The sequence below is a fragment of the Erpetoichthys calabaricus genome, chromosome 5, assembly GCF_900747795.2.
Source record: "Erpetoichthys calabaricus chromosome 5, fErpCal1.3, whole genome shotgun sequence".
In the NCBI taxonomy this organism is placed as follows: Eukaryota; Metazoa; Chordata; class Cladistia; order Polypteriformes; family Polypteridae; genus Erpetoichthys; species Erpetoichthys calabaricus.
The window spans coordinates 218,369,156-218,388,249 of NC_041398.2; the positions used below are offsets into that span (position 1 = coordinate 218,369,156).

The 19,094-nt window shown below is 35.3% G+C and overlaps 1 protein-coding gene across 10 annotated transcripts in view; it reads left to right on the forward strand.

Annotated features, from left to right (window-relative positions):
* The window catches only part of LOC114652251 (transcription factor 4-like), a 319,999-nt gene that overhangs the window by 99,422 nt on the left and 201,483 nt on the right, over positions 1-19,094 (forward strand). For all 10 annotated transcript variants that reach the window (XM_028802538.2, XM_028802536.2, XM_028802539.2 and 7 more), the window contains one exon: positions 6,839-6,935. In XM_028802538.2, the coding sequence (XP_028658371.1) occupies positions 6,839-6,935 (97 nt within the window). The remainder of the gene's footprint in view (positions 1-6,838; positions 6,936-19,094) is intronic.

Consider the following 19,094-nt stretch of genomic DNA (forward strand, 5'->3'; position numbering starts at 1 on the left):
CACTCACCGACCACTTTATTACCGTAGGTACACCTCGCTAGTACAATACAATACAGTACAATACAATACAATATATTTTTGTATAGCCCAAAATCACACAAGAAGTGCAGCAATGGGCTTTAACAGGCCCTGCCTCTTGACAGCCCCCCAGCCTTGACTCTATAAGAAGACAAGGAAAAACTCCCAAAAAAAAACCTTGTAGGGAGAAAATGGAAGAAACCTTGGGAAAGGCAGTTCAAAGAGAGACCCCTTTCCAAGAAGGCTGGGCGTGCAGTGGGTGTCAAAAAGAAGGGGGTCAATACAATACAATACAATACACCAGTAGTACCAGGTTGGACCCCCTTTTGCCTTCAGAACTGCTGTAGTTCTTGGTGGCATATATTCATCAAGGCGCTGGAAATATTCCTCAGTTATTTTGGTCCATATTGACGTGATACCATACAGTTGCTTCAGATTTATTGGCTGCACATCCATGATGCTAATCTTCTGTGTCACCTCATCCCAAAGGTGCTCTGTTGGATTGAGATCTGGTGACTGTGGAGGCCATTTGACTATAATGAACTCATCATATTCAAGAAACCAGTTTCAGATGATTTGAGCTTTGTGACATGGTACGTTATCCTGTTGGAATGGGTTCACTGTAGTCATAAAAGGATGGACATTGTCAGCAACAATACTCGGGTAGGCTGTGGCATTTAAATGATGCTCAGTTGGTCCTAAGGGGCCCAAAGTTTGCCAAGAAAATATCCCCCACACCATTACATCACCAACACCAGCCTGAACCATTGATACAAGGCAGGATGGATCCATGCTTTCATATTGTTGACACCAAATTCTGACCCTACCATCCAAATGTTGCAGCAGAAATCGAGACTCATCAGACAAGGCACCATTTTTCCAATCTTTTATTGTCCAATTTTGGTGACCTTGTGCAAACTGTAGACCTCAGTTTCCTGTTTTCAGCTGACAGGAGTGGCAACTGGCATGGTCTCCTGCGACTGTCACTCATCTGCTTCAAGGTTCAACATGTTGTGTGTTCAGAGATGCTCTTCTGCATACCTCAGTTGTAACAAGTGGTTATTTGAGTCACTGTTGCCTTTCTATCAGCTTGAACCAGTCTGGCCAATCTCCACTGACCTCTGGCATCAATAAGCTAGTTTTTCCCAGAAAATTGCCGCCCACTGGGTATTTTCCCTTTTTCGGACCATTCTCTGTAAACCTATAGATGGTTGTGTGTGTAAATCCCAGTAGATCAGTGATATCTGAAACACTCAGACCAGCCCGTCTAACTCCAACAACCATATATAATCAGCTGTTCATTTTGTTCTGCTTTTGATGTGCCAGTTTACTATTCAATACATGATAATATAAATTGTGCACAAGCATATTTAACTTTTTTTTTTTTTTTTTTTAACCAAAACTGGTATATCTCGCTTGTATGTGCTGTTATTTGTGCTTCATATGTTAAACTGTATATAAACATACTCAAGATCCCTTTTTCATGTTGATTGTACCCCTTTCTAGTGTTTAAGTGTCTATTTGTATACGCCAGCTCTAAAATCTGTTAAGAATTTTATGCTGGTATTTTAACGGAAAATTAATGAAATGTATGCTGCTGTTTATGTAGAGAAGTAGCATGTAATGTGCTCAACATTAAGTATGTACCAACGAAAACTGATGCATTCACATGCTTAATTATATTTTTTAAGAATCCTCAGGTCATTCGGACATTATAACCTATTCCTCACATGAAACTGAACAGGAGCAGATCCACCATACACAGGTAACATTCAAGTGTTATCTGTAGTGGGCTAGTGCCCTCATCACATACACTCTTAACAAGAGACAGTTGCATGTGTTTCTTGATTGTTATGTACAGTGGTGAATGATTACAAGTTAAAATTGCAAAATGTTTAACTTGCCTTTTAAGAATTACTGTTTACAATTCATGCCTGTTTTGAGGCTCCTCCAGGTTGAAAGAACAACAGTGTTACCTATCTAGAAATATGTTTCTGCTAGCTTGGTTGAGGGTCATAATTTCTCACCAGTGAAAAACAATAAGAAGGACAGTGTTGAAAACAAATATGAGATACCTAATAGGGAATGTGTTTAAGCACTCCAGCTTGTGTTCCTCTGTCCTGTAAACTGATTATGGAAGTTTAAATCCTACGGCTTTCATAGAAGCTGAATTAAATTTCTTTGTGTGTGTGCAGACATGTACTGTGTAAATGGAACCAGAGTTAATAAAATGTTTATACCATATATAACAATAGACAAAGATCATTAAATAACTTGAAATAAAGCTGCTGTAGCTGTTAAATAGTTTTAATTGTACATTACTAAATTGACTTTCATCGATTACTGGTTAGACATGGATTTTTGCGTATAAAATCTCACTTTTTTTTTTTTTTTAAATCTAAAAATATTCAGACATCAGTTTCTACAATTCAGATAATGGCTGGTAATCAGGCTTTTGATGGTTTGAAAAATCATGAAGTATGTTTCATGTTTCATCTTGATATGTTATAATATGAAGTTAGGACATAATCTTTTAATTAATAATGTCTTATAATTGAAAAGTAACTTAAATAAATTAATCTGAAAAAACTTTACTCTTCTGCTTACGTCTTTATCTAAAGTACAGTATAATAAAAAACACTTTTATAGAAATGATTTGTATGATTTAAAAAAACCCAAAAAACTCTGCTACTAATTTGTTAATATTGAGTGAAGGGGGTTGGAAGCATCTGAGAATTTAACAGAAACTCAAAGTCGATAGAGGTATGGTGGCCAGGGCAGTCAAGTTTAACATGTTGCCATTATGACCCTCACCAGGAAAAGTGAATTGAAGGCAAAGGTGTAATTAATAGAGGGTTACATCGTTGTATTTCTAGGGAAATTAGCAAATCTGAAATCACTACATATTTTAGTATGCAACAAAGTGTGAAAAGAAATATTTCAGGTTCATTTTGCATAATGATTTTGCTAGCATAATAATTATTTTTGCTTGCTTTCAGAGTTACATTAAAATAAACTTAGAAAAAGAGCTTTGAGAAGAACAAATAAGCAGTATAAGCTGTATTGACACTTAGTATGCAATTTACCATTATCACACACACACACACATATATGTGTATATATATATATATATATATATATATATATATATATATATATATATATATATATATATATATATAGTATAACACATGTGTTGTGATCAACAGGGATGCCCCAAACACAAAGTCCTGGGTTCAAAATAAAGTATTTTATTTTAAAGAAACACCCCATACTGCAATTACAAGCACTGTTTTTCTCTCTCAGTATATAACACGTCACCCTAAATTGACATCACCTTATGTACAGCACATGTGTGAGTGTGTTTCTTATACTAACTCCAAACAACATGAGTTAACATTTGTATTTTGTTAAATTGTTATTTGTTATAAATGAATTATTTAGGATTTTTTAATTGCAAATGTGTTTATTTTTTGGCCAGAAATGTCTTCAAGAGATTTTTTTTATATTTTAGAAGTTTCACAGAAAAAGCATTTGTTACAAGATGTTTCCTTATTTTATGTTTTTTTTGTTTTTATGCAAGATTTGCTGTTGTTTTTGCTATTAATGTACTGTAGCCTTATCCATATATATTTATAGAAGAATGTTCTTTTTAATTGTAGGTTAGTTTCAAAATAGTTAGTTATGTTTTTAGATGAACAGTTAAAGTGCTTCTAACTCAAAATAAATGTAGTTAATCATTTGTCAGTGATTCCACTCACATTATATGAAAGACTTAAACAGATAATTTTGTGTAATACACTTTTTATGTCATGCACTCTACAAAACATTTTTCATAATAAACTTATAATCATTTAATTTAAATCATACCTCTTGCCCAGAAGCCTTTGTTTTTGACACTTTGTAAAACCTGTGCTCAAGATCTAAATTTAAATTTATCTGTGTTTATGATGTAGCTTATTACTTATTTAGATATTATTCTTGTTTAAAGAATATAGATAAAATGTGTGTCTTGTGAATAATCTTGTGAATTGTGTTTAGAATACTGGTTTATGGTAAAAGAGAAAATAGCACATGGAATCTTTCTGTTTCTGTCTTCTGTTCTGTTTTTCTGACTTTTATACTCTTTTTTTCTCTTTCTCTTTCTCTCTCTCTCTCTGCATCTCTGTGTATTTTGGTTCTTTTTCAAGTCTGGTAGGATGACACATCTGCCTTGTGAAACATCCTAAATCCACAGATATGCTATTAAGCTTTTTACATGCCTTTATGTTTTTGTCTCTATATGTGCTTATGTCTTATTATGAGCTTACATTGTTAACGGATATGTTCACAACACTGTTTTCCTCATATTTTAACATCCATTTAGGGTACAAGGGGATCCATCCATTCATTCTTATTTTTTCATTTGCATCATGTGGCTTTACATCTGATTTTGCAAATCACAAATAGGCCAATAATCAGAGAGTTCATTCTAGAAGGATTTCCAAAGGCCAGATATTTTGTTAACACTATAACCACCACACATATTGTCAGTTCTAAACCGACACCAACACTAACAAAGTGGGGGAAAGGAGAACATGCAAGATGGTACATTGTGGACAGAAGCGATCTACAAGTTAATGCAGCTCACTTGCAATGTTTTCACAGAAATGACACACTTGATGATGTATAGGTATCCAAATACAAGAATAAACTTTAGACTGTCTTTGCATGTGTGTGCATCAGCCATCAGTCACATGTATGTGACTCAGTAAGTCGATTGTGCGTATATGTATTTCAGAGTATGTGCTGACATTTAAAGATAGCTGAACTCAAATTATCCTAAAAGGTGCCTCATTTACAGCCAAACAACACATTGCATTTGTCCTTCCATTTTCACAAAGAAAGACATCAGTTTATTCTTGCATTTACATTCATTGTCAGTCTATCATAACTGAAAAATGTCTTCATTAGCAGCTTGATTGCTCTGTCCACTATGTCCCATATGTCGCATGTTCGCCGTTCTTCAACTAGAATTCATACTGGCTGTGTAGTTTGTTTTCAACTGTGCATAAAAAGCATTGCGATGTTAATTGAATTTATAGTTGTGTTTTAGATAGATAGATAGATTACCTAAGTGAACTAACTGGAACATCCACAGTTTTCTGATTTGCTTTTTTTCTACAGCACACACATAGTAAAAACAGTTTGAGTGATAGGAAATGTGACGTTTTCTTGTTGATTAGCTTATAGTTTTCTGCTGGAGACCAACGACATTTCACATTTGGGAAATAATGTTCAATAATGTTGATAAGAGTTTCAGGAGAGGATCTGTTGCGGTAAAAAGGGCCTGCAAATGCAGTCAAGTACAAGCTGCAGGAGAGAAACAGCACTTCACACCTACATATCAATGTATAATTGCAATGATATTGGCAGTATAGAGGGCATTTTTTAAGTAGAAAAGCAAAGAAAAATATCATTAAATAATTTTTTCGGAATAGAGTTTCAGAGTTGCAACAACATGGACATTTGAAGTCCACACTGTTGAAATAATTTAAGATTTAAAAACAGCGCTAATTAGCGTTGACCATGGCACTTCTAGTGTTAACCCACTTGTTTCAAAACAGTGTCGTGGTTGGTGGTACTAGTCCTGATAGCATCAGATGCAAAACAGAATAGTGAGGCAGCCCATTGCAGGGCACAAATTCACACAAACACTTGTCACTTAAAAATCTTATGTTGTAAAGTTCAGACTCATGAGGGGCTACAGCTTATTTCATCAGCTTTGGGCAACAGACAGGAACTAACTTAAGGAGTATCCGTACACTGTACTGACCACCCACACACCTGTGCACGCACTAATATAGAATCAATGTATAATTGCCAGTTCACCTAATATATATGTCTTTGGTATGTGAGAGGAAAACTAGAGTATCTAGAGAAAAACTTGTGTAGACTCCACACAAATAATGACTGAACATAGTATTCAAACCCAAATTTTTGAATCTGTGCGGCAGCATGCCCCCCACATATTAGGTAAGTTTAGAGACCATGGATGTCTGAGAAAATGAGAATTCCAGATTAAAGCTTGCATAGAGAATATGCAGACGTTACATATACAGTGGCGCAGACCTGGAATCAAGAGTGGTATGTTGGAGCTGTGAGGGATCAGTTTTAACCAATGTGTCACAGTGCCACCAAAATCCCAAAATATTTGTTAAAAAATGGAAAAATATTGGTTTGCTGTATGTTGTTGTGTAGCCAGGAACAACAAAATATACAGGGCTTCTTTTTTGCCTTCACAGCTGTATAGTTAGAGGTGTGATTTAAATGCTACATTTAACTTACGAAATGGAGCAACTACAGTGTGACCACATTTCTCATTTATCGTCAAATGTACCTCCAGAATGGCAGACATATATGAGGTACTTATACCGCTGGTCAAAATAAAGTCGTGATGGTACTGTTGGAGAGTTTGCTAATGATTATTCACATTAGACTCACCAGCACATTTTACCACATTCATTATTGTAAATACTTTTTACAGCTGTTAGGAAATATGAGAGCGAACTGGACAAGTGTTGTTAATCCTCTTGTCCTTCCCCCACAACTATGAAAGAGAAGAAGCAGGTAGTTTAAAATGAATGGATAAAGCTTCAAGAGTATCAAATACAATGTGGAAATGTTCCTCATTTTCAGTGCAGTGTAACGCTACACAAATGTGTTTGACTGAATTCATTCTTTTCCTGATGATATTTGTGAAGATGTTGCTATTATTGCCTTTCATCTGTTTTAGATTAGCATGTTATTTTTTCTTCCTTTCTGTATTTTCAATTTCTAGAACTATGCAGATGGTTCTCAGTATAACCACATGGCTAACCGGGACCTTGGCTCACATGATAACATCTCTCCTCCTTATGTGAATTCCAGACTAGCAGGTAAGAGTTCAATGAAAAATGTATCTTAGTACAGTGCACCAATGTTATTATTTTGGTATTTTTGAGATTCTTTGTTTGAGCTGTGGTTCCTTTTGTATGGCTTATGTAAAAGCTTTAGTCTGTATCTGCTGCTTCTCATTATACACTGAACTTGTGCTGACTGAATGTGTAACCCACTTGACTATCACAAAGTTGTACTGGTACCGTTGTATCCTGGCTTTTTAAATTATGTTTGAGCAAGGAAATGGCAAGTATGCAATTTTGGAGAAGAAACATAATTACAGTCAGTGGTAAAAAAACACAAATCCTTTTATAAAATACATCAAAGACTTTACATTGTTTAGCAAATATATTTGGAATTAAAACATACGTAATTAAGAGTTATAGAATATGTTTAACTTCATCCTAAATTGTATTAATTTTCACTTAAGTGCTAGAATTTCTTATTGCAACATCTTTATCACAACTTATTGGTTAAGTTTTAGTAATTGGATACTGAATATCAGAATATAAAAATGCCTTGAATTCTAGCTATCAATAAGAGGAAGTGGGTTTCTTGCACAAGAAGTTGTATTTATTTTCCTTCCAAATATTCTTGCTTGTCTATTTCCATTGGTTTAATATGCAAAAGTCAGTGAGAGTATAGCTGACTCAGATTTTACATTTACGATTAGTGGTATATACTTTAAAATGCTTTATTGTAACAGTGGTCAGGGCTTTAATGCTGTGAAATTACTTTTTTGCTTGATACGATCCTATCCAAAGTTTTCTACAGTCATTGGACACTTTGAGTGTGATTTACCTGAAATATAGATTACCAATACACACCTTCCACAACATAACATCTCTGTAGGTGTTGCAGCAGGCCCTTCATCAAATATAGTAAGCCTGTATGGGACCAGCACCAGGGATTCCTCACATATCTCGCAAAATGTAAAGCCATAGTATTTGTGTTGAAAAGACAAAGAGCTGGAACAGTTAGACACACAGAACATTTTTGGTCCATAATGGCCCATGGGCTTTAATGGGAATACATGTTTTTTTCACAAGGTAAGACAATATTAAGACAAATGATGTATTTTAAACAGCACCCTATAATGAAACCAATAAACACCAGACCATCAAAGGTTGAAATGGGACAGAGGAATCAAAACTGATTTCTTTTTTGACAATTGGCTTATTTACTGTGCTGCATAACTAGTACTATTAAGTGGTTACAATGATCACAACTTGTGACAAAAAATTATAAATTCAGGTATCTTACCTGTGTTGAGATTAGATATAGCTCAAGGCTCCAAAACACTTGACTGTAGATTACTGTGATAATTAACAGTTAACCCAACTATACCTTTGGGATGGAGGGGGACATCTTATACAGACAAAGTAAGAATGTGATATTATTAAGTTTTTTAAATCAAATCACTTCATACTACCATTGTTTGGAAACTTGCAACAGAATATTCTCGAATCTGCATAATCCAATTTAGTGTTGCAGGGTTCTGAAGCCTAACTTGGCAATATTTGGTTTCAAGACGAGATCCAACACTGGATACTTCTCTAGTCAACTGCAGGGTCCACTAACACATGCTTACATTGGGCTAAGCTGGAGTTACAAATTAAAATCACAGCTCCCAAAGCACATGCCTTTGAGATGTGGAAGGAAAAATCATACAGATACAGAGAGGAGGAGCAAACTCTATACAAACACTATCCAGGTGAAAGTTTTGAGTCCAGGTTACTTGATGTACTGCGCTAACTGCTACACCATCTTGCCACCCAACTTATACTCAGTTGTTGATGATTTGTTATCATGTGGGAAGCTTAATATAGACATGTATACCTAGTATAAAAGTATATAATCTGAATCACCTGAAAGTTTGAAAGCCATCTTGCATTTACTGCATTTGTGTGTTTTTTTTGTTTTTTTTTAATATTAATATACAAACAGCCTGAGAATGTTTGATACACACATTAGTGAAACTGAGAATACACTTTCTATTCAATATATCAGGTTGGATTTGCAGTAAAATTATGACTTAACATATACTGTTTTTGTACAGTGTGTAATTAGGGCAGTGAATACAGTGATTAATTTTATAAACTATGATAAAAACCCAGATATTGAAAAATAATTATGTGTACTCATGCTATTTTATTTAAGTAGTAATGTTTACTACTTTTTACTTTTAATCTTACTTTGCAATATTATATGTTGAGTTTGAATAAAACAAAAGAGAGAATGCAGTATAACAAAAATATTTCTGAGGCTCTTACCTGATCAGTTTGTTAAAAATATGACATTGTACCATGTCCCATTAGATTTTTTGAGTTGTTTATCTGTTTATAAGTACCTCTTGTGCAACATTTGGGTCACTTATAGTAAGTAATAAAGGGCTGCACCTTAGTCCATAATACTGTGCTCTGGCTTGATTATCCATCCATCCATTTTCCAACCCGCTAAATCCGAAGCACAGGGTCACGGGGGTCTGCTGGAGCCAATCCCAGCCACCACAGGGCACAAGGCAGGAACCAATCCCGGGCAGGGTGCCAACCCACCGCAGGATACACACAAACACACCCAGACACCAAGCACACACCAGGGACAATTTAGAATCCACCTAACCTGCATGTCTTCGGACTGTGGGAGGAAACCGGAGCACCCAGAGGAAACCGACGCAGACACGGGGAGAACATATAAACTTACACAGGGAGGACCCGGGAAGCAAACCCGGGTCTCCTAACTGCGAGGCAGCAGTGCTACCACTGCGCCACCGTGCCGCCCGGCTTGATTATTCCATGCGTTGTTGTGTACTTTCATTGAAGATTCATTCAAATCATCTTGGGTTCCTGTCTGCTGTTGTGTATATAAAAATATACTTATTTCACACAAAACCTAATATGATCGGTACTATCCATGCATCCACCCATTCTGAAACCTCCTTATGTATTTAAATTATTGTTCTATACAGTATTATATTTTAGCTGATTTCTTTTACTAAAATACTTACAAGATTAGGACATGTTACTAGTATTTCCAGAAGTATTTGGATTTTGGAGCACAAGACAAGAGTTGAACTGTGGCACCTTTGTGGCTTGAATAGTATCTGCTCTTAATTTTATTAAATTTAACTTTGAAAACTTTGAAATGATTGATAAGATACACCTGGCCTTATGCATACCTATACTATGTGATGATTTATACCAATTCCATTTTGTACCTGGAAATCAATAAAGTTTCACTTGACATTTTATCATATTTGCGAAGCAAAAAATAGTCTTCCATTGTACCTTACACTGAAAATTGAATGGGGATGCAATAGAGATGATTTTAAATATTAAATAATTTTGTTTTACTTGTTTGGTTCGAAATGGAAACAGAATTATTCTCAGACTGTTATTTCTCCAAAATTCTGTGTTTTATGGTTTGTGCAGTTTTAAGTATATTTTTAAAAACAAAAGGCTAAACCAGAGAAGAACCTTTTCTGTTAATGAGCTTAAATGTCATGTAGGGAAGAGTAGAAAATTGAGAAAAAGAATCAATTTAATTAAATAAGGCTCTAGGAACAATCTTTAAATTACTCTATAATTGGTACTGGATTTAGATGATTTAAGGAAATAAAATTGTGCCATTATGGGACAATCCAAATGTATTTTTTTTCATAATGAAGTTAATTTGTAGAATTGAATGCACCTTTTACATTTTACCCATGTGTCATTTACAAGATGTTTGCTGTTTATAATTCCTTTCTATGAGGGAAACAAGTAAATAACATGCCATTTTCTGATGAGGGAGCATTTTATAAAAGTGCAGTATTACAGGATTAACACTGTGTTTTGTGATACTTTATCTTTTTCTTATTCTGATTTATGCAAATCTTTGTGATTGGACATGTGGCAAATGTGAGCTTAAATAGCAGAATATTAAATATTTAAGTTTGCATGAGCAAATTAATCTTTTCTTTGATGGAAACTGTAAACCTATTTGGAGTGAAGGTGGCAGAGTTAACAATTAAAACTTCATTGCACTAACCGTTAACGTTTTCTTTTATGTTTGTTGACATATGAACATGTGTGTGTGTATATATATATATATATATATATATATATATATATATATATATATATATATATATATATAGGTATAATTAGTATCTAATATATATCTATATACTGTATCTATAGGTATAATATTCTATATATGTATATACACACACACATAAATACATACACTGTACATACATTGTAATAAATGTTTTAAATCAATTTTCATTCAAGGTCACTTGGACAAAATGTCCCAGTCTATTGAAGGCCCCAATTCTTCATCCCAGGTCAATTAAGAGTCAATGATTAAGTGATCCCACATATCTTTAAGATGTGTAAGCCAATGTCACATTCTGTGACTTCTAGTCATAGGGTATGTCAGACTTGCTGGTTGCAGGTACTGCTCTCATGGGACCATTTCAATCTAAATGACTAAAAATTGCTGGGCATGTCAAATTACATGACTATGTGATGACCTTCCAGCACAGTCCTGCTTGCTCCTTTTTCTGACAGCCAATAGAGTGCTGCCTGATGGAGCAGGTGTTCTCCAATGTCTAAACAGGTATGGAGACTTCAGCCGCAGGCTTGGCATTGTTTCTTTATTCCATTTATTCATAGCATTTAAAATATGAGACATCAGACAGACAAACTTCTCTTCTATGTGTGAGGTCCAAAACATCCACATTACTTATTCATATTGTATACATTGGATTTCCAGATGAGCATCATTAATTGTGAACTCTCATGCGCACAGAGCTCTTCCCTTCAACTAAACGGCTATTGATGGACTAGTTGGAGTGTTTTCATTGTATGAAAAGAAACATTTTCTGAAAAATAGTTTAGTATGTCCTGACAGACAATGAAAGAATGTTACGTATTTCCAAGTCTTTGTGCTTTACATAGTTAAGCTAATTATGATGTCAAGAATATCAGACAAGAAAAAAGGATTGGAAGAATTCAAGTAACAATTTAGTTTTCCATAGATGCACAAGAGGCACTCTCTATTTGTCTTTTTTAATTATGTAGAGATTGTGTAATCTAATTTCCTTCTGTATAACTGTACTTATTAAACGGATAAACTTTTTAAATAATCATCTATATGATTCTTGCACCTTTGTTTATTTTCAATTGTTGTTCAAGAGGTTGATTTTTTTATTTGTAGTGTAATATATAATGGTGTATGTGTGTCCTTTGTGCTTCATCACTATACAAACTGATTTGTGATTTTATTATATATGCACTTGTCATTCCCACATTTGACTACCCAGCCACTGACAGAAGTGGGTTGGGGGGTTAGTTGGCTCAGATCAGAGCTGTTGTTTTGTCTGTTATAACTCTCTGTGGACCCCCCAGAGTTTTATTTTATTCAGTAATATGGAAAAGTCTTGTCTAGTCTTTGTTTTACCCCCATCGTCAACTGGCTATATCTCGGTTATAATGCTAACGGACTTTATATTGTCATGGTTTATTTGTATTGATTAAATTGAAACTCTTCTGTTTTGATGTGTATTTAATGTAGTTTTCTTGTTCATGTATGTAAATGTTTAGTTTAGCAGTTTGCTGTTGATGCATTTTGGTTGTGGATTTATGTAGTCACTTTGAGCATATACTCAGGGAAGGGCACTATGTAACAGTAAACTGAATTGATTTAGCAGCATCATACTGATCAGACCTTGTTGTCAGAGATAGTATGTATGAAAGACTTGTGTGTCATAGAGAATGAACAATAATACATTTTTGAGTTGCTTTAAATGCTACATGGCAATAGGTACCAGTATGTGCCATCCTCTTGTGTAATAGCAACTCTGCCTGATTTTTCAAGTATGACATTGTCTTTGGTGAGAATGGGCCAACACTGATAAAAGTCATTGGTATTCCTGTAGCTAGAAAATAGTCCGTTGATTAATGGGACCAGTGTAGTTTGACATTACATCAGCCAAGCAACCGATGATCTATTATCAGCCTGCAGCTCAAAATATGAGGAATAGTAAGATATATTAGAACAGAAAACTTGTGGTGACTTAGTGCTCTATATAAGTCCTGGTCCCTGCACATTTACATAGATGGGAAAGACCAGGATATGGCAAAACACCACAAGACTGTACTTTGATTCTTTGCACTGACAACGCAGCATACTTTTGGTTGTGTTATGGTGATAGTGTGTTTTCATGGCACATGATGGGTTCATTGATGCTGTCAGAAATGCTACAGGTACACCCCTTCTTGGCAGCAATCTAACCATCTGTGATTTGGCTTTTTTTTTTTTTTAAATCGGAAGAATGTCCATGCCACAAGGCTAGGAAAATTCTGGAGTTGTTCCAGGAAAGAATAACATGACAAAGTATTTAGGTTAATGGAGTGGCTTCTCTACTCACCAGCTGTCAGTTTAATCGAGTTTCTATTGGTTTAGATGAACCAGGCTATTTGGAAAAGAAACCCAGCACCAGCTTCTTTGTTAACAGCTGTGGAGTCATCATGGGTTAGCATTCCTGTGCCACTATTTTGCCAACTGGTTGAGTCTAAGATATGTCATATTATTATTACTATTGTTCCTACTCCCTCTACAACCGTTTAGGCTTTTTGAAGAAAAATGGGAGAAACCCAAAGGGGCCACACTGTGTACATATTCAACTCAAAATTATAGATTGTGAGGTTCTGTTATTACAAGGTGTGGGATATTCCTGTTAAATTAATAGAAATTTCTTAAGTTGAAGAATATGAAACAGCACTCATAAAGAAATGCCCTTCTTTGACAGAAATGTATTGAGTGGGGCACAATCACTTGTACTTTGTTTTGCGACTATGGAATTTACATTTGCAACATTATTAATTAAGTCATTAGTGTTATAATGTTAAATAACATTTTATGACTGAGAACAGTTTTACTTATTTTTCTTATGTTTTGCCATTCACAATGAAAAATATTACTGAAATCATTCCTACTAAAAATTATATATACTATACAAAAGATATATAATTGTATGCATTTCTTCATTGTTGAGGCACCTGCACAAGTTAAAGAAAAAGATGTAAAAAAAAAAAGAATTTACCATTTTGATATGGACAAGGAGAACATTATTTTTCACATGGTTGATGGTTTTCAGTATGGTTTTAGCCCAGCATGGGTATAAATGTACAGTAATCTGATTTCACCATACAGGTCTTGGACTTTCTAAGCAAGACAATTAATTGGTTTTCTATGCAGAGAAAAATGTATTTCAGGTTCTAAATAATTTAAATGTGAGTGTGCTCCTCAAATTTAATAATGTGTGTATGTGTGGTAATGCTAATTTTTGATTAGAAAACAAAACACAAACTAGTAATTAATTAATTAATTAAACTTACTTACTTATTTCTTTTTCAAGTCGTGTTGACCTTTGCTAAATTTATGATTTAAACATCCTGTCAGACCTTCACATAGCATCACTGCAATATCTGACCTCTCAGGTGGAGTTTTTTGTTCTACAGTAAACTCAGGAACCATTAGGAATGTCCGTCATTGTATGCCTCTCTGTAGGGAAAAGCAGAAAACACAACGCCTGTTCTTCTTGAGACACTTTATCCTTGAGCCATTTTCTGGATTTTCAGAACCGTGCTTTGGAGTTATGAACGTCCATCTTGCCACTGAGGAGTGGGGACAGACTTGCTTTGAGAGTCTGGAAATTCTAAAACCCCTTCCCATGAGATTTGCATGTGTTCCAGAAGGGTCAAACAGGTGAAAATAGAGATAAACTGTGACACCATTTATGCATTTTATGAAATTAAAAATGAAAACACAACATCTTGCAGTATTTTAATACAAAAAAATATATTTCCAATCAATATTTTAATTTCTCTAACTGCCAAAGCTTATTTAGATAAAATTATGGCGCAAGGCAGGAACAAACCAAGGATAGTGTAACAGTCCATAGGAGGGCCAATTATAAAAACACATCTACACTTCTACAGAGCCAGTTTAGGGTCTGCAGTTAACCGAACAGTCATGTGTTTGGAATTTGGGAAGAAAACTCCACAGATACAATGTCTACAGTTCCTGTCTGCTGGATCAGTGAGGCAGCAGTGCCAACTACTGAGCCACTGTATACGTTTGTATTTGTATATAAATTAGCCCCATTCAGGTTTCAGTGTGTCTTTGTGTTTGAGTGGCTCCCATTGTGTACTGGCAATATGTCTAATGTTTATATATGCCTTGTGTCTGAAGCTTCCTGAATTAGATTAAGCAAGTTTGGCAATTTCATGCTATGTGCACATTGTTTTGCACCTACAGTCTTTTGAAGGTTGTTAAGGGCATGAATGTTGGTACTAAATAGTAATATATAGCATGGTAATCAAAGCTAAAGACAGTTTTGCCCTGGTTTGTCACCTGAGGAGTTCTGCACAGATTTAAAACTCTTCAAATAGATGGTATGGTTAAGTGAGTAAGATGGACATGAAATTCCCTATGAAACCCTGAGCATGTTCCCCAATTTTATAATGCCCACATTGCAGAAATATAGAAACAAATGTTCTGCAGAGATGTCTGGGAAGACATAACCCCATCATTGCTCACACTACAACTACTTTTTTTGTATTTCCAGAGACTAGGCCAAAAAAAGTTAAGTTATGGTTCAATACTGTAGCTGCTGTTCATTTTCTATTAGCTTATATAAGATGATCTGTGAAAAAATGTTTGACTTTGCGTTGGTATAGTCTGAAATATAGTAAAAAAACATTGCAATAGGTTAGTAGGTTTATCTGATATTCATCACTGCACTGAAACCTCCTGGAAGTCAACTTAACAAAGCTGGCCTTTGTTTGCTCCTGTGTAGTTTAAATGTTGGCACTCATTGTGTGTATGTTTTTTCCCCTCAGTGTAGTACTTCAGAATGTCATAGTGTTTAAATGATCCAGGTAATTCCAAAATGTATCTCTATTGGCCATTATAGTTATTAATGGTGTCTGTGTGATGTTCTTCTGTTAATATATTTGCTCTTTATATGGATAAGCTGGTTTCAAAAATAAAATGGATGGATGTTAAAGTATCTTGTTAAAGATAATGAAGAATATACAATTTTTAATGCAAAAAACAGCATTTTAATGTAACAACTAAAGGAAAACTACACTGCCTGGCCAAAAAAAAAGTCGCCACCTGGATTTAACTAAGCAAATAGGTACGAGCCACCTATTAGATAATTACTGCATGGGCGATTATCTTTCAGCTGGCAACAAGTTATTTAACCCCAACTGGTACAATGAGTTGCTTCTCATTTCTTAAACAACCATGTCGAAAGACACATCTCGTGGTCGTGGAAAAGATGTTAGTCTGTTTCAGAAGGGTCAAATCATTGGCATGCATCAAGCAGAGAAAACATCTAAGGAGATTGCAGAAACTACTAAAATTGGATTAAGAACTGTCCAATGCATTATTAAAAACTGGAAGGATAGTGGGGACCCATCGTCTTCGAGGAAGAAATGTGCGCAGAAAAAAATCCTGAATGATCGTGATCGGCGATCATTTAAACGTTTGGTGAAATCAAATCGAAGAAAAACAACAGTAGAACTCAGGTCTATATTTAATAGTGAAAGTAAGAGCATTTCCACACGCACAATGCGAAGGGAACTCAAGGGATTGGGACTGAACAGCTGTGTAGCCGTAAGAAAACCACTAATCAGTGAGGCAAACCGGGAAAAAAAGGCTTCAATTTGCTAGGGAGCATAAAGATTGGACTCTGGATCAATGGAAGAAGGTCATGTGGTCTGATGAGTCCAGATTTACCCTGTTCCAGAGTGATGGGCGCATCAGGATAAGAAGAGAGGCAGATGAAGTGATGCACCCATCATGCCTAGTGCCTACTGTACAAGCCTGTGGGGGCAGTGCTATGATCTGGGGTTGCTGCAGTTGGTCAGGTCTAGGTTCAGCAACAGTATGTGCTCCAAGAATGAGGTCAGCTGACTACCTGAATATACTGAATGACAAGGTTATTCCATCAATGGATTTTTTCTTCCCTGAAGGCAGGGGCATATTCCAAGATAACAATGCCAGGATTCATCATGCTCAAATTGTGAAAGAGTGGTTCAGGGAGCATGAGACATCATTTTCACACATGGATTGGCCACCACAGAGTCCAGACCTTAACCCCATTGAGAATCTTTGGGATGTGCTGGAGAAGGCTTTGCGCAGCGGTCAGACTCTACCATCATCAATGCAAGATCTTGGTGAAAAATTAATGCAACACTGGATGGAACTAAATCTTGTGACATTGCAGAAGCTTATCGAAACAATGCCACAGCGAATGCGTGCCGTAATCAAAGCTAAAGGCAGTCCAACGAAATATTAGAGTGTGTGACCTTTTTTTTTGGCCAGGCGTGTATGTTAGATTTTCCTCAGCTTTAGTAAGAGCCTGCAACTAACTTTTAAAACAAATTGTTTATATTTAGGAAATATAATTTAAAAAGCATTGAATGCCTAAATTGTGTCAGTATACATGCACAATTAACCAATATTTTGACAATCGCTATGTTTGTTTGTGTGGGTGTCCTCCAACTTACCACACCTGGATTTTGCCATGTTGTTCCCATTTATATTTAAGTTCCATCCGATTGTGAGGGTTATTGCCTGGGCGCAGTGCCCTTTCTATGTAACGCAAAACATTTATGTGGAATATGTAGTCCTTGCTTTGAATGAATGTTTTAAATCATTACTTTGTTGAGTTCACTGTGCTGTTTTGATATCTGGTGATAATAATCTGATAATAGGAAGATATTAATGAGATAATATACCCAATGAAGAGGAGCAGTTCCATGGCATGTTTACATTTTACATTTACTTATTTGGCTGATGCCTTACTGTGGTACAATTGGTTACATTTCTTGTTTTTTCATTTGGGTACAGGCAGATGAATTGATTTGCTTATGGGTCACCCTGTGTGCATATACTGTGTCAGCAGCAGAATTTGAAATCTCATCCTTAGGGTCTGAAGTCCAGAGTCATAACCACTACAACATACTACATGTTACTGCCTCTCCATGCTTGATGCCAAACACCTTTTGGAATTAAGACCAAAATGTTTTGTGTTGGTCTTGTGAGATCTTAAGACATTTTCCCACATGTTGGTAGTTTGATTGCACCTTCTTGCAAAATGTATAGAGTATTGAATGTTACTTTTTGTGCAGAACAGCTTGTGTATTGACACTCTACCCCCAGATCAGTTTTGGGTAGAAGAAACAAGGCTGTTCTACCTCTTGATGGCTTCTCAGATGAGCTTTCTCCTAGCTCAGTTAATAATTTTGGAGGGTTTTCTTTAATCTTTGCAGTTTCCTGGTGGTGCCATATTACTTAATGCAGGTCGTGATACATACAGTGCCTTTGAAATTCTCTTATGTCTTTCATGGTCAGTACGATTAAACAATTGGTTCTTATAGAACTTAACTTAAAGCTTCTTGTGGATGATGGTTATCTTTGCTCTCTGAAACTAAGAAACTTCCTGGTCTAGCTGATTTTATTTAAGAATACTCACAATCACTTCAGTTGATACCAGATGTTGGAAATGCACCTTTATAAGTGATGCAGAATATGAAATGTGCACAGAGCTTGGTCTCCTGATGTAAAGAATGTATGCACTTACACAGTCTAAGCAATTCTTAAAAGTATTTTTCCAAACAGAGTTTCTATACCTTTTTCATACAAAGGATGTAGCTCAAAGTGCTTTACATGATGTCAAAGAAGTAGTTACTTGCAAAAATAAACGATTAAAATTCAATACGAAAAATAATGCTTAAATAGTAATCAAAAATAAATAATGGACACTTACATTAGAAAATCAATATAGTAACATACATACATATAAATATGTATTTACTGTATTTGTTTTTTATTTAAACATTGTGAGTTACAGGGCTTAACTAGAAGGGACAAGTACCTAGCCTGATTTGTCCTGACTCCTCACCCTTTCCATTATTAAGTTTGATTCTTTTGGTGTTAGTATTAAGTTTTCTGCCTTTTTTTTGCTGTCAATTATACAGTTTTATTTTTTTGGAATGTAACTTTTTGACACCACTGAACAGGTAATATATTAGTTTACAAAGCTACTCAATTCTGCCTAGTTCTCATAATGCAGAAGTTATTAAAAACGATGTGTT